This window comes from Anarhichas minor, unplaced genomic scaffold, assembly GCF_050575085.1.
Source record: "Anarhichas minor isolate MPS153535 unplaced genomic scaffold, ASM5057508v1 ptg000023l, whole genome shotgun sequence".
Lineage (NCBI taxonomy): Eukaryota > Metazoa > Chordata > Actinopteri > Perciformes > Anarhichadidae > Anarhichas > Anarhichas minor.
The window spans coordinates 6029296-6044638 of record NW_027466469.1 but is presented as its reverse complement, the minus strand read 5'-3'; the positions used below and the strand labels follow the sequence as shown (position 1 = coordinate 6044638).

The 15343-nt window shown below is 41.7% G+C and overlaps 1 protein-coding gene across 1 annotated transcript in view; it reads left to right on the top strand.

The window, feature by feature from the left end:
• Positions 1-13615, top strand: part of LOC142955456 (copine-9-like) — a 158601-nt gene extending 144986 nt beyond the window's left edge. The window contains exons 19-21 of the mRNA XM_076096971.1: positions 2934-2991; positions 12146-12219; positions 13382-13615. Coding sequence (XP_075953086.1) covers positions 2934-2991; positions 12146-12219; positions 13382-13615 — 366 coding nt within the window. The remainder of the gene's footprint in view (positions 1-2933; positions 2992-12145; positions 12220-13381) is intronic.
• The last annotated feature ends 1728 nt before the right edge of the window (positions 13616-15343 follow it).

Sequence of the window (15343 nt, the reverse complement as noted above, 5' to 3'; positions counted from 1 at the left end):
TGAAATAATGAATGCTCTTACTAATACTGCGACAATTACTACTACTGCTGCTAATATTTCTAGTATTACTACTACTGCTGCTACTACTACTACTACTACTTATACTACAACTTTTGCTGTTGCTACTATTACTACTACTACTACTGCTACTGCTATTACTGCTACCATCAATATTATTACTACCACTACTACTATTACTTGTACTACAACTGCTATTCATGCTACTACCAGTACTAATATTACTACAGCTATTAGTACGACTGCTACTAGTACTACTACTACTGCTATTACTGCTACTTCAAATACTGCCATTACTATTACTACTACTACTACTGCTACTACTACTACTACTGTTATATTAAATACTACGACTACTGATACTACTACTTCTAATTACTAATACTTCTACTACTAATGATACTTCTACTACAACTACAACTTCTATTACTACTATTACAAATATCACTACTGCTACTACTACTACTTATTCTAATGCTACTAATACTTCTACTACTAATAATACTTCTACTACAAGTACTACTACTACAAATATCACTACTGCTGACATTTGTTAAGCCACAGAAACCGTTCCAATATCAAAATGTTCAGCTCTTTCAGGAGAGGGGTGAAGTGAATTTTCATATTTGTAATCTTTAAATTCTTTGAAATATTAAGCTTTTTGCAATTTTCTTTTGAAAGGGATCTCCATGGAGAAAATCTTCAAATCCTGTTAAACTTCTTCAACTTTCAAAGCCTTCTTCTCATACTTTCAGCTACAGACACCATAGTTAGACATTTCAACTAGAAGGGTTTTCAGCAGTGCAGTTTAAATGCTTTCGGGCTTCAACATTTTTCAGACGGGTAGTCTCCCATTTCTCAATTTTCAGCAATGTTTTTACAATTCATTTCAGCTTTCAGCATTCCAACGCATTTTCAGCAGGAAATGCATTTTCTAGTTGTGTTATATTGTATGTTTCTGTGGGTCACAATGTTGATGTTAAAATAAATGTTGACTGTTAAATATCCATTTGTTGAAGTAATGTATGTCAGGGCTACATAGGAATGCATGGGAGTTTGAACTCATAGGACAGTATAGCTGTATTAAGCTAACCAGGCCTCTCTGCACATTAGACAGAGTATATTCGTTTAAATTGAGCTATTGTAGGCACATTCCTAAATTCTATATTTTCGTAGACCCTCTCCAATTCACCTCCCATGCAACAGGAATATAATCTCAAGATCCTGAACTAAATTTGAATTGAGTAGGTGGGCTACATTTTCAAGGTGAAGGAAGAATCACATAGTATATTAAAATGGTAAGGTTTAAATGGTAAGGTTTAAATGGTTATGGTTTAAATAGTATGGTTTAAATGGTATAGTTTAAATGGTTATGGTTTAAATAGTAAGGTTTAAATGGTAAGGTTTAAATGGTATGGTTTAAATGGTTATGATTTAAATAGTATGGTTTAAATGGTATAGTTTAAATGGTTATGGTTTAAATAGTAAGGTTTAAATGGTAAGGTTTAAATGGTATGGTTTAAATGGTATGGTTTAAATGGTTATGGTTTAAATGGTATGGTTTAAATGGTAAGGTTTTGGAGAAGATGCATGTGTTTGGTCAGCGTACGACAGAGCTAAAACATTGACATATATTCATCTGTTGGCCAGAAACATGACTTTTGTTTAAGTGAAGGATAATTAAGTAACTGTTTGCTGACACACTTAATGTGGATGTGAAGTAATTGCTATCATTGCTGTATGTCCTGGCTCAGGTTAAACCATTTGTAATACATGAACAAATTCATACAGAGCATTAATGCCATAGAGATTCATTATGTTGTCTAGTTTTTGAGATTTTTCAGTTTGAAATGTTTTTGAAGCGAGATGGCTCACTTGTTAGCTTTTTTTCAGCATTGATTTCGGATGCAACAACCGTTTTTTTCCCGAAGCTGATTATTGAAGTAGCTAACGAGTGAGCCATCTCACTTCTTTCTGATCTCTGTTAAGAGTTGCACATGCTCAGTACTGATCAGGCAGGATGCACCGATCTGGTAGCTTGTGACACCTGTTGTTGTTGTTGTTGTTGTTGTTGTTTTTCCTGCGTAAATGAGCTGATAAATGATGTGATAACGTGATCAGATCGGTGCATAGACTTGCATACCTGCCGATACCCGATCCAGAATTTTCGGCTGTTTATTTATTTCTGATACTGCGTGCGGTGTGGGAACAACTCTAATCACAGTTTCACGTTCGGTTAATCTCTGACCATTTCAGTGCAAAACAGCATTAGAGTAAAATGAAAAACATTATGGCCGCTTTCACTCCACACTAGTCTGAATCAGAGGTTCATCTAAAAATTCTGTAGAGTTAAACATTTGTGTGCAACTTTATGTTGACCAAGAGACTGTATCAAAGTCTGCATGAAAGAGGTGGTCTGAGATCAGCTCCAGTTGAATTATGGTAACTGTTCAAAGTCATTTATAGTCATGCAGACAAAAGGTTTGCATTGTTAGCAACAAAACTGGAGCAATAAGAAGCCGTACTGATTGACACTCGAGCCCAGCTTGATGCTACATGTTATTGTTTCCATGGAGAAAAGGTGAACTCACTTTTCAAGTCTTTGCAGTCCATGCAGGTGGCTGTGCTTCCTTCAGTCACATGGCCACGCCCACTCAAACGGGATTCTGCGTATTTCCTGCATATGTCACGACAGCAGTAAACCCCTGTCAGTTTGTTGATGAAAGGAACACAAAAGCAGAACAAAGAACCAAAGTGAAGACATGAAAATGGTCGAAACATATTTAATTCTCATTGCAGCAAAGTGTAATCCAGCGTGTGTATATACTGGACATTAAAGCATGATATGCACAGTGTGTATTTTTTTGTGGGGGAACAGTAGACTGGCTCACCCCCCTCCTGTGTTGTCTCCACAGGCAGCCTCCCTGCCCATGTCTATCATCATTGTAGGAGTGGGCCCTGCTGAGTTTGATGGTAAGTGTGTGTGTGTGTGTGTGTGTGTGTGTGTGTGTGTGTGTGTGTGTGTCGGGTCAGTTAAGAGAGAATACATTTTAGAAGGAAAGATAGAATACATTACAGATTTCATCACCTCAGCCAAAACAATCGTGGAGCCATTTCTTTTTTTGCCAGCCGTGTTGCTGCATTGTTGAAATATTTCAGATCCACATGCAAATGTCAGCCTCTCAAAGCTTCCGCTGCACAGACATGTAAAGCCTCCATTCATCCCCCTCGCTCACCACCCATTTACACGCCTGTAGTATCAGTCAGATATCCAGGCCGTTTCATTATCTACCAGGAGACTGTGGGAAGCCATGGACGGACTGAACATGTTAGCTGCAGCACTGCAAAACCCAAAAATCATCTCACTGGAAAACACAACCTGTTACTTAATAATGAATAGCAAATAGTGACCCCAGGGTCGTACTGTATACAGGTGCTACTGATTAATGAATACAATGGGTCTCCATAGACTTCAAGATGAAATCATGTATTGCCATATGAACCACAGCTGATTTGGAATTTGTTTCGGAGCGCTCAACAACAACAAAACATATCACGTAGCACACAGGAGAGGGAGTGTCCACCAACAACACACTGCCACAATTACAATACAGAAAGAATACAATGAAAACATTAGTGCAACCATAGAGCTTATGCCCTTAAAGTTCAAAGTTAAACTGAAGCAGAGGGAAACATTTAGGATGCGAGTTGCTTCAGGATAAGTGCCATTGAAGCGCGAAGTTCTTGTCTTAATACTGCTCAGTCTTTGACTATAAGTACAATTTGCAGGGTCATGATAGGCTGTAGTACAACGTTAAGAGCTCCTTGATGTATAGTTTGTAAAATACTTTCAGACCTCTGTACTAATCAGCTCTGAGTTGTGCTAACAGACAGATGGCTGTAGTTTCTCATCCTCATTTTGTGATGAGTGAGATGGAAAAGTTGTGTTTATTTTTCACTGAATGTAAGAGTCATGGCAGATATACACAGTTTCTATTTCCCCAAAGCCAGAGGCAGTATCTCTCTTCATTTCAGACCTCTCCATCTGACTGAGAAATTCTTATTTTTAAACTAGAACATTCCCACAAGCTTGATTAGTAATTAACCACCAGCGGTGGAGGAAGTATTCAGATCCTTTATATGAGGATAATTACTAATACCACACTGTGAAAAATACTCCACTACAAGTAAAAGCTCTGCATTCAAAACCCTACTTAGTTAAAAGTATGTAAGCATTATCAGAAAAATGTAAAAGTGCTCATTGTGCAATCAAATGTTCACTGGACAGGAAGAGGGTGAAAACCTGTCATCTGTAAAGTAAGTAAAGCTGTCAAATGTAATGGAGTACAAAGTACAATATTGACCTCTGAGATGGAGTGAAGGGGAATTATGAAGTAGCAAAAAATAGAAATACTTAAGTAAAGTACAAGTACCTTGCATTTGTAGTGTAGAGTAATTAAAGAAATGCACCTATACAAGCATGTATTTAATTAAAGTACCTTTCCTTCGCAGTTCAGTCATAAAGGAAAATGTCAGTTTTATTTGTCTTCGGTTTTATTTTTATATCTCATTTCGTCACTTCTGTAATTTATGATAACATTATACAGTAGTGTCTGTCCCTAGATCTGATTAGAAATAAATAACTGATAGAACTGATAAAAAAAACTCCCTAGCTTTCCTTTAAAGCTGCGCTGATTAATATATTTTCTTTTAACATGTGTAATGTAAAAGTTTTTTTCATAGTGAAGAACGCACAGAGAAATAATACCCCTCTTTATTCCTCTCAGCTTGGTGGAAGACTTTAGCCTATTTTGGACCCTTGCTCTGGCTCTCTGGCTCTCATGGCTCTCTGGCTCTCTGGCTCTCTGGCTCTCATGGCTCTCTAGCTCTCTGGCTCTCATGGCTCTCTGGCTCTCATGGCTCTCTGGCTCTCTGGCTCTCATGGCTCTCTGGCTCTCATGGCTCTCTGGCTCTCATGGCTCTCATGGCTCTCTGGCTCTCTGGCTCTCATGGCTCTCTGGCTCTCATGGCTCTCTGGCTCTCATGGCTCTCTGGCTCTCTGGCTCTCATGGCTCTCTGGCTCTCATGGCTCTCTCGCTCTCATGGCTCTCTGGCTCTCATGGCTCTCATGGCTCTCTGGCTCTCATGGCTCTCATGGTTCTCTGGCTCTCTGGCTCTCATGGCTCTCTGGCTCTCATGGCTCTCTCGCTCTCATGGCTCTCTGGCTCTCATGGCTCTCATGGCTCTCTGGCTCTCATGGCTCTCATGGCTCTCATGGTTCTCTGGCTCTCATGGTTCTCTGGCTCTCATGGCTCTCATGGTTCTCATGGTTCTCTGGCTCTCTGGCTCTCATGGTTCTCTGGCTCTCATGGCTCTCATGGCTCTCTGGCTCTCATGGCTCTCATGGTTCTCTGGCTCTCATGGCTCTCATGGCTCTTATGGCTCTCTGGCCTGTAAACTCTCAATTCAGCTTTTTCCCCCAGTTTTTTTTCAGTTTTCAGAGAAAAAGCTGCCTAGCAACAAACGACAGGCGGACACAGTTAGAGACTAGCAGGTGAACACAGTGGAGCATTTAGCAGCTAAAGAGCCAGATATGTCATTTTTATATAGTGAATGGCAGACATATGCAGAGATCAGACTAACACTAAGAGATGGGAACTGTTTCAGCTCAGGAGATCATTGAATCATAAGTTCCTGCGATCACATGGCAGACTACACGTTGGACCCAGACCAGGGACCGACTTTAGTGTTCACCTGACAACAACCACTTCATTGGTTTCCCAGATGTTGTGTCAGTTGCAGAAATGTGACTCCAATGAGTTGCCATGTGTAAACATGCAAGTCCTGTCTTTATAAACTACTGCATGTAAGGCTTTACAAGGTGATAATATGTCATTGTTGTGTTTGAGATACGCTTTTTGTTGGAACTCACCGGTGCTTTATATCCAATTTTTTTCTGTTTCTGTTTTAATTATTTTATTTTTAAGCATTTTAGAAATACCAATGTATTGGGTCCTTGGGGACTCCAGTCAAAAGCATCCAATTCCACCTGTGCAATTTCGATGGATGGGACTGTTTATTGAGTTCATGTTTGCCAGGCCTCCTTCTATTCTCACACAATCTGCATATTAACTTTACTTTCCTAAAATAATAATAGTCTGGGTTTTTTTCTTCAGATGACATTTATTACATCAATAATAATGTTTTGAGAAGAAATAGGTGAACATGTTGCTCTGATTTCAGTATTTACAGTGCTTTATGCTGTTTATTCCTTGTATGTTACATATGTTGAGGACAAGGGATGAGCATAAATTTGTGATACACTTATGTATAAGTCCAGAGACCCTGACCTGTTGAAGTTAGAGTGAAGAATGAATTCATTAATCATATAGTATATCCGTTTGTTTATCTTTTTTCTTTCTCCTCTTTATTAGCCCTGTTGCTAATTATATATTAGCTAGTAAACATGTATGTAAACGATGCTGGGTAGAAAATACTTCAATAATTGGCTTTGCAAATGTTTTATGAGAAAGGAAATGCACTTGACATGCAACATATGTTGGTGGGTGACACTGAATATAAACCTGAGTTCTGATTGTTTACAGGGAGATTCCACAGAGCAGCTTTAATCCTCATTCATAATGATGATCAATGTTGAATTTGGCCTCCAATTTTCACAAAGAGATCAATAATGCCCAATCACATCCAACAACCCTACTTAATTTTATGTTGCATTACATTGCCCTCTTCTAACTGTAAATTATATCGCAGAATCAGGATTTTTAGAGACATGCTCTATAATAAAGCAGCTGCTTAATCCATCTTCGGATCACCCAGCAAGGCAATTAGATCTGCGCTGAGACCAGTTCTTAATGTAAAGTTCAGTCTGCTGTACAGAAACGGCTGAAGAAAAAAAAGAGACACTCTATTGAAATGCACGAGTGTCTCTCTAAAAGTTAATTGGCAAAATGATTTGAAATGAATCACCAGATGGAGAAAAGTAACACGGGGAATTATTCTAGCTGAAGGAGTAGAGAGCCCCCCCCCCCCCCCCCCGTTAGGACCTTTTATTCGGTGTGCAGGGCTGAGGCTGGGGTCAGAGGTCAACGCTGTGTGTGACATAAAGAGAGAAAGAGAAATTAAAGCGGAGATGATGCCACTAAAAGAGCATTGCAGGAGGAGGAAGCACAGCATGGGGTGAGCCCACATTTATGGATTAATCTACCTCAGTCAGGGATGGAATCACTGAGTTCTGTGTTCACCGGCTTCAGCCCAGACCCGGGGAAGTTAAAGTACTGAGAGCAGAGCTGCTGTGTTAGGTGGATCGTCTTTGATAACTCCTTGTACTCGCCTTCTGTCAGTGCCAGGTAGGGCCCCAGCAAAATATCTTTACAAACTGTTGTCGCTCAACATGCAGAGCTTCTTTGACGTGTGCCTGATTTCCACTCTGTGATGCTTGGAAAGCTTACGCAAGCGATACACGTCGCTCGCAAAAAGAGCATAAATCAAGCTCTCCTCTTGCTGGTTTTGGTGCTCAAAATGTATTCAGCTGCTTTTCTTTTTTTGCCCAGGTCTGCCCCCCCCCCCAGTCAGAGCCGAGCCTCTCGGGGAGCCCCGTGTGGGGGATCAGCCTTTTGAAATCAAAATGAATCATAACCCCTTCTGCTCCCGCTTGTGTCATCCCCTCACCCCCCTTTTCCCCCCTCAAGCGCGTCTGCTTTTCTTCCCACACTGCTAAAAATACATTTCACACGTATTTTAGGATACATTTGGAAAAGGTTTTAAAATGGGCCACAAATGTGTCTGTGCTGCTTTCATTCATATAACGTTTGAAGATGACAGAAAATTTGACTCACTTTTGTGATCACAGTGGGAAATTTTAATCTTTCAAATGAGGAATATTCAACATCAAGGATGTATTACTTTGAACTATAAGAAATGAAAAGTATAAAATAAACATCAAGACACAGCAAGAAGAACATCTGACCGACAGCACTTAATATATTCTAACATTTACAGCATGGGGGGAGCATTGAAGATGTGGGCGGATCAGTCTAACGGGTGTCTGGGGGTCCCCTGCCAGAAATCTTTTAACAGATTAAAGGCATTTCCTGTATTCAGGTGGTTTGATACCTTTTTGCAGCTACACTAGTATGAGAAAAATTATAGGTACATTTTGTAATTTCCTCCAGAGGAAGTGGTTGGCCCCAGATCACATTTATGTGGCCTCATATAACCGCTGCCACGCCCATGATTTACAGTATACAACATATTTTGTCTGTGGGATTTACTTTCTTTATATTCAGTTAAAGAGGGTGGAACATATAAGATAAAAAATAGTTATTAATGCTACATTGAAACACTGTGATTTTATTACATTACATTAAAACAATGGGGCTGATGAAACACTATAATTGTCATTACAAAAGTCATGTAAAGGTTCGAACCACCACTGAGTGTATGTACTAACAAGTATCGTGTGTGTATCAAAGCCTGATATATCTTCTTCCACTTGAGCACCAAATTAATCCGCTGCTGAAAATAGTCCCCCAACAAATGCACTATTTACTGCGGTTTGAGTGATATTTTTTTTAAAACTACAGTGGCCAACTGTTTTAGGAAGTTACAAATATGTAGATGTCAGAAAGTAGGAAACTAACAAATGGCTGATTTGGGTCTTTTCATGAGAAGAAAAATGTAGAATAACACCACCTTATTCTTAAATTGAATCATACACAGCTTGTCCTTATCAGTCAAAAAACATACTCTTACTTTTTATGGATGTGTATGTCGGCTTGTTTTTCAGTCCTTCTGTCAGTTCGTCCACCACTTTGGTCCAGACTGAAATATCCAAACAACTAATGGATGGATTGCCAGGAAATTCCGTACAGATATTGATGGTACCCAGAGGATGAATCCCACTGACTCTGGTGATCCCGATTTTCCCTCTAGTGCAGCAAACATTGGAATACAGCCGTCGCCATGTTGTTTGTGAACGGAATTGACCACATTTGGAATGCGGAGGATTGACGTAGAGACGCTGTATTCGGCTCTGGTAGCGGTAGCGACCTGTCAAAAACAGTAAGCCCGCCCTAAAGCATACCCTGCTTTATGGTCTATTTGACTCTAAATGGACCATAATGTACTAAATGAACATCATGCTGTATTAACGAAGACTTGAAACTAGAGATTGAGACCATAAACTCATGTTTACAATGTTTACTGAGTAATAAATCAAGAGAGAAGTAGAGTCATTTTCTCATAGACTTCTATACAACCAGACTTCTTTTTTTGCAACCAGAGGAGTCGCCCCCTGCTGGTCAGTAGAGAGAATGCAAGTTTTAAGACACTTCCGCATTGGCTTCACTCTGCAGAGATTGCCGCCTGGTAGCAAGTCAACGTTTTCAGTTATCTTGTGAAACATCTCAAGATGTGATAGATGGCAAAACATTAAGTACAGAAAGTCATGGTACCCAGATGATGCATCGTTATGACTTTGGTGATCCCCAGATTTTTCTTCAACTTTTCCTCTAGCATTACCATGAGGTCCGCATTTGTGGTTTTAAATGAAATATCTCAACCTGTATTTGATGGATTGCCATGAATTTTGGTTCAGACATCCATGGCCCCCTCAGCATGAATTGTAGTAGCTTTGGTTATCATCTGACATTTAGGCGACTGTGGCCCAGTGGTAGAGCAGGGTCGTCCTTCAATCAGAGGATCGGCGGTTCGATCCCCGGCTCCGCTAGTCCATGTCAATGTGTCCATGGGCAAGACGCTTAACCCCAAATTGCTCCCGTAGCTGTTCCTGTGGTGTGTGAGATAGTCCTGATGGGCAGGTGGCACCTTGCATGGTAGCACCTGTCATCATTGTGTGAATGGGTGAATGATGACATGTAGTGTTAAAGCTTTGAGTGGTCGGAAAACTAGAAAAGCTTTACAAGTACAGTCCATTAGCCATTATGTTTTTGGGTTGTCGGTCTGTCTGTCCGTCTCGTTATTGCAATTTCTTCAAACGTCCACCTGGACTAGATTTTGGTGATCGAAGGTGGTGGTCACTGTGACCTTACAACCGTCCTATTCTTAGAAAGCAATATCTCAGGAACACCTTGAGGGAAATTGATTACATCTGGCACAGACGTCCACTTGGACACCAGGGTGAACTGATTAGAATTTGGTGGTCAAAGGTCACTGTGACATCATAAAACATCATAATTCAAGAGTTCCTATGCTATTACTGACAATTTCACAGAACTATCGGATAAAATGATGAAGTGATGCAACATGACTGGTTGGAGGAGGCATACAACTGCAAGGCGGTAACTCTACTTAGACAAGAAGTGACTGAATTTTGATGAACTTGAGATAGTAAGTCTATCTTGGGAGCAGTAATAGGCAAAACTATCTACTTAATGGACATTGGGATGTGATTGTTTTGTCATGATTAACAATTCCAAGTAGCGATTGCTAAAGATCCTTCTGTACCAACCTGTATATGTGTGTCCTCTTCAGAGATCAGAGGAAAAACACCGGGGTTTATGAGAAACCTGGTCTTAATACAAAGAGACAATACATTCTAGTGTATCAGATAATGGGTGCTGATGAAACCAAACCATCACCCGACAATAACATGCTGATGTATCAAAACGATCATCATTAAGAATCTCCATGTCGCCTCATATCTACAAACCATGTGCTGAACACATGTCCCTACTAGTGGGTTTGTGTGTTGAACTGTGAATCTATAGGCAGACACACGTGTCATATTTTATTCAGGACAGGACAGCAGGAGGGTCTCTATCAGGCTCAGTATCTCCACGGACACCCTCAGCCCTCCCCCCCACCCCCCAAATGTATTTCTTCTTCTTATCCCAGCTCTTCTGTCCTCTCACGTCTTTGTCCGTCCTGTCCCGGTCTCTCTGTCTGCTCTTTCCCCATTTCCTCTCTTATACAAGCATGTCAAATGATTCCTCCTCCTCCTTCTTCTTCTTCTTTTTCTTCTCCTCTTTTCCCCCGCTGCTTCCGACCACCATCTGGCCATCTCCGTGTGCCATGTGGAGCTTCACCACTCTCCCACCAGCATCCCTCCCTCAGCATCCTTTCCTTTTTCCCCTTGAAATTCAAATGTGAAAAGGGTCCCTCTTGAGAAAATGCCACGGATTGTTTGTCACTTTGCTCATCTGATGTGCTTTGTTGATAGGAAACTATAAATACACTGGTGCATAACTCTGTTTTTCCAGTCAGGGACTTTACCTTCCCTTCCTCCATGTGGCCTATATAAGCACTAATGAGGTTGGTTTACAGAATAAGTGATTGTTTCCTTTCTCCACTTGGAGAGCAGCAGGGAACAGATGTGGTACAGAGTGACCGCTAACCTGTCCTTAGTCTGAACTCTAGTTCCAGACATCATAGACACAGGGTTGCACCGTAACTATGAAGAGAAATGCTTTCTATGCAGACCATTTCAATTCTCTGTTCTTTGTTAAAGGCATGCATGGATTTGCTTCGTTGGCACCTTCCCTCATATAAGACACAGACCTGGGCTGTGTGCATGCTAACACACAGTATATAGAAGTGTTTGTTATCAGTGTTGTCTAAAAGCAGTGGAGAGTTTAGAGGATCGGTACGAGAGGAATAAACCCAACAGTGAATAATGTTCTCGTTTGTCCTGTGAGACGTGATTAGCTTTGTTTACAATGGAAGTGAGTCAAGTTAGTCAGATAGCTCAAGTTCTTGGTTCTGTTGATTTTGTAATGAATTCCACTAATGACTGAGATTTTGTGAAAAGAAAAAAAAAAAGGATAGAAAAATGAACCACACTAGCTGTGGACTCACACACAGTAAGTACTACATGAGCCCTGGACACGGTTCACATCCCAGGATAGGACGAATACAATAGAATGAGAAACGATTCAACTTTCATCATACACTATAAATGAGCCAACAAATTGCTGAGCAATCAGACTTTTTGAATTTTTGAAATGCTTTTGAACTGTATTTGTGTCACTTTGCCCTTCCTGTTAAAATGTTCCTATTAACAATTTAATTAGTGCAGCAAAGGACACATAGGATGTATAGTAGATCAGGCCTACCTGAACAGTTTCAATTATGTGTTTGTTGTCCGCAGCTATGGAGGAGCTGGACGGGGATGAGGTCAGGGTGTCCTCCAGGGGACGCTTTGCTGAGAGAGATATCGTCCAGGTAAAGCATATTCCACATACACGCTGCCCTGTCACACTTCTGGTGCTCCTCACTGTGACTAGCAAACATCTGCATGGAGTTGATTTTGTTCAATTACAACCTGAACCACATGGATCTGTCTCAGGGACACCCCAACATTCACATTATAACCAAAGGCCTTTATTAGGGCTCTTAAGTAAAAGACTGCATAGACTGCATAGAACTTTTATGAATTCTGATCTGATCCGGTTCTTGGCATATTGTTTGTGTAGGAAAAGAAGACCCATTTTCTTAAAAGCAGAACTATTTGTTTCTGTTTTTGTTAATAATAATAGGGAATTTTAAGATCTGTTTTGATCAAAAGGCAAAAAAGTATCATAAATATCCCCTTATCTTGCCATGCACGAATGTAAGTATTATATAAAAGCTGAATTTAATTTAAAATACTAAGAGGAACTTTAAACTGGTTATGAAACACTCTCAATGTGATATTGATCCTCTACATGAGCTGCAAAAGTGAACCACACCATCAACGAGAAGATTGTGTATATTATAGTTATTCTTAATGCTCGTCATCGGTGCCACCGGCTTGGATTCTGGTGAAATCAGATGAAATCATAGAGGTTCACCAGAAACTCCTTCAGCTCAGACTCCAGCAGGGCCTCCAGCAGAGACCAGCCCACCGTAGACAGACCAAAATCCGGTTTCTCTGCCGCTTTTGACCTGCAGTCGGAAACTCTGGTGCAAGATCAAGAGCTCAGCTATCGGCAGCAGCGTCTCCTCCTCCTCCAGGAGCAGAGCTTCTCCTCTCTGCCCCTTCGGTCCCCGCTGGAAGCCGATACCACGCTGCTGGAGGCCCAGGCCGTATTGCTGGTCCCGCTGGAGGGAAGGGAGGCACGGGAGAACCAGAACCAGGACTTAGAGAGGCAGACTGTCAGACCCTGTTGCAGTAAAATGAGAGGTTTTCTGAAGGGACTCTGGTGCTCAGAAACACTATCACTTTTATCAACAGGGACCGCCAAATTCAACCCGAAATGAAAGTTCCTCATAGTAACTTTAAATTAATTCAGTTGCTATACCGAATAGATGTTCAACTACACACCAACAAGCACGAGGCAAAATACCAAAATTTAGGCAAATGTCCCTGTTGTCATCCCCATCCATTTTTCCTGCTCCCATCCAGTTCGTTCCTTTCCGGGACTACATCGACCGGTCGGGGAACCAGGTCCTGAGCATGGCCCGCCTGGCTAAGGACGTCCTGGCGGAGATCCCCGACCAGCTGCTGTCCTTCATGAAGAGCAAGGGGATCGAACCTCGGCCCCCTCTGCCCGCCAGCTCAGACTCCCCCTCAATGTCCACCACCACCACCACCACATCCACCAATCCTGCCCCCAAGGAACGCAACATGCACGCCTGAGACGAGGGCAGCGAGTACGGTAGTCTGAGAAAAGGGAGGTGTGTGTGTGTGCGCGTGTGTGTGTGTGTGTGTGTGTGTGTGTGTGGTATACGTGTGTTGCATGGTTTCAGGGTTAGGAACCGAGTCAGGCTTTTGAACATCGTTTCCGCAGTAAATTGAAGGGGACACGGGGAAATGTAGAAAACACCTTTCAGCACCTATCACAGGTGTAACACACAACTCTGCAATTACAAACTGCATTTAAATCAAAGGCTGTTAATGTAGATTAGCATATTTTCCTCAGTCATCAAAAGACCCACCCACGGACTTTTCTGCCAGCACAACTTCTCCCGCAGAGGGCGAGTCCACAGCTCCGTCCACCCCACTTCACTTTCTGTGACAGCGTTCCTGCTCACAGTGAGAAGAGTGTCCGCTGCATTAGAGTAACACATCCGGAAGCAGCCGGCCCATTGGTTTTTTTTGTAAAGAAAGACGGCGCTGAGGCTGATGGCCGTTCCTAGTTTCTTTTTTATCCTCAGGGCATTTTAGAGGCTTGACAGGAAAACGGTGGATCTGAAAGTAGAGAGGCAGAAATGAAATCCAGTCCTGGTTGTGGCATCTGCGAGCCACTGGTTCATTTTATTGCTTCAGGGAAATGCTACACGTGAAATTCAAATGTGTGTTGATATAGAAGGGGGTGGAGGGTGCTCTACATTTCAAGGTCAACATTCAGAGACTGAGCCTCGGCGAGTCGAAACTAATCCCACTTGGACACGAAGGGAAGGTGCTTGCGAGCCCCTCCTGAAAGCAGGAAATATATACGAGCATGAAATTGGCTCGGGATGGAGAACAGACTGAACTATCCGCCACTCCCAGCTCCTCCACTTCCTCCCAGCCACCATACAATTTAACAATATCCAGAGACTATTTCAGCCCCGGTCGCAAAGCCCAACATAAATATGTCTGTGCTCTGCTGACCCCCTCACCCCCTCTTCCTCTAAATTGTAACTCTCAGCTGTGGCTGTCATTTGGATGAATCATTCATGAGGTGGGTGCCCTCTGGTTCTCAAGCTGTCTGGGCCTGTTTAAAATGAACAGAGTTGTTCAGCGCGCATTTCACGGCCCAGAATACTTCGTATGTAGCAGAGAATGTGTGGAAGCGTCAGGGTGTCATCTTTTACTCTTCTTCATTTCTCACCAGTGACGGGACGGCAACAAAAAGAGTGAAAACGAGAGTGAGGTTTGGTTCTCTGTCAGGGTCGCTCAGACCGACTACTTTTAAAAATGTATGCACAGTTTGGCCTCAGTCTGGGCTCAACAGCTGCTGTATAACCAAATGATTTGGAATTTGACTTTCTTTTTGCGGACATATCCTCTGTTTTGTGATTTCATTTCTTATGCCTTTGCTTTCTGCATTCAGGATTCCTTTCCACACATCCACACATACTGTGCAGTCAGGTCCAAACTTTTTGTCTCTGACCTTTGGCACTTAGCAAACAACTAAACAGGAACGGTTTCAAACAGTCGGGGAAGGTCTGTAGAGCCAATTATAACAGTATTGGATGGATTATTAAGCATGTGTCATTGTATTAGAAAGGAAATGGATATGTGGCCTTATTTCTGTCATAATCCTACAAGTGTGTTACGAGGGACTCTATTTTTCTATGTCGAAACAGGACATCTGTGTTATTTTGCATGCTTGTTTGGCTGATATGCTGCCAATGATTGTACTTGTTTAGAAAAGAAAAA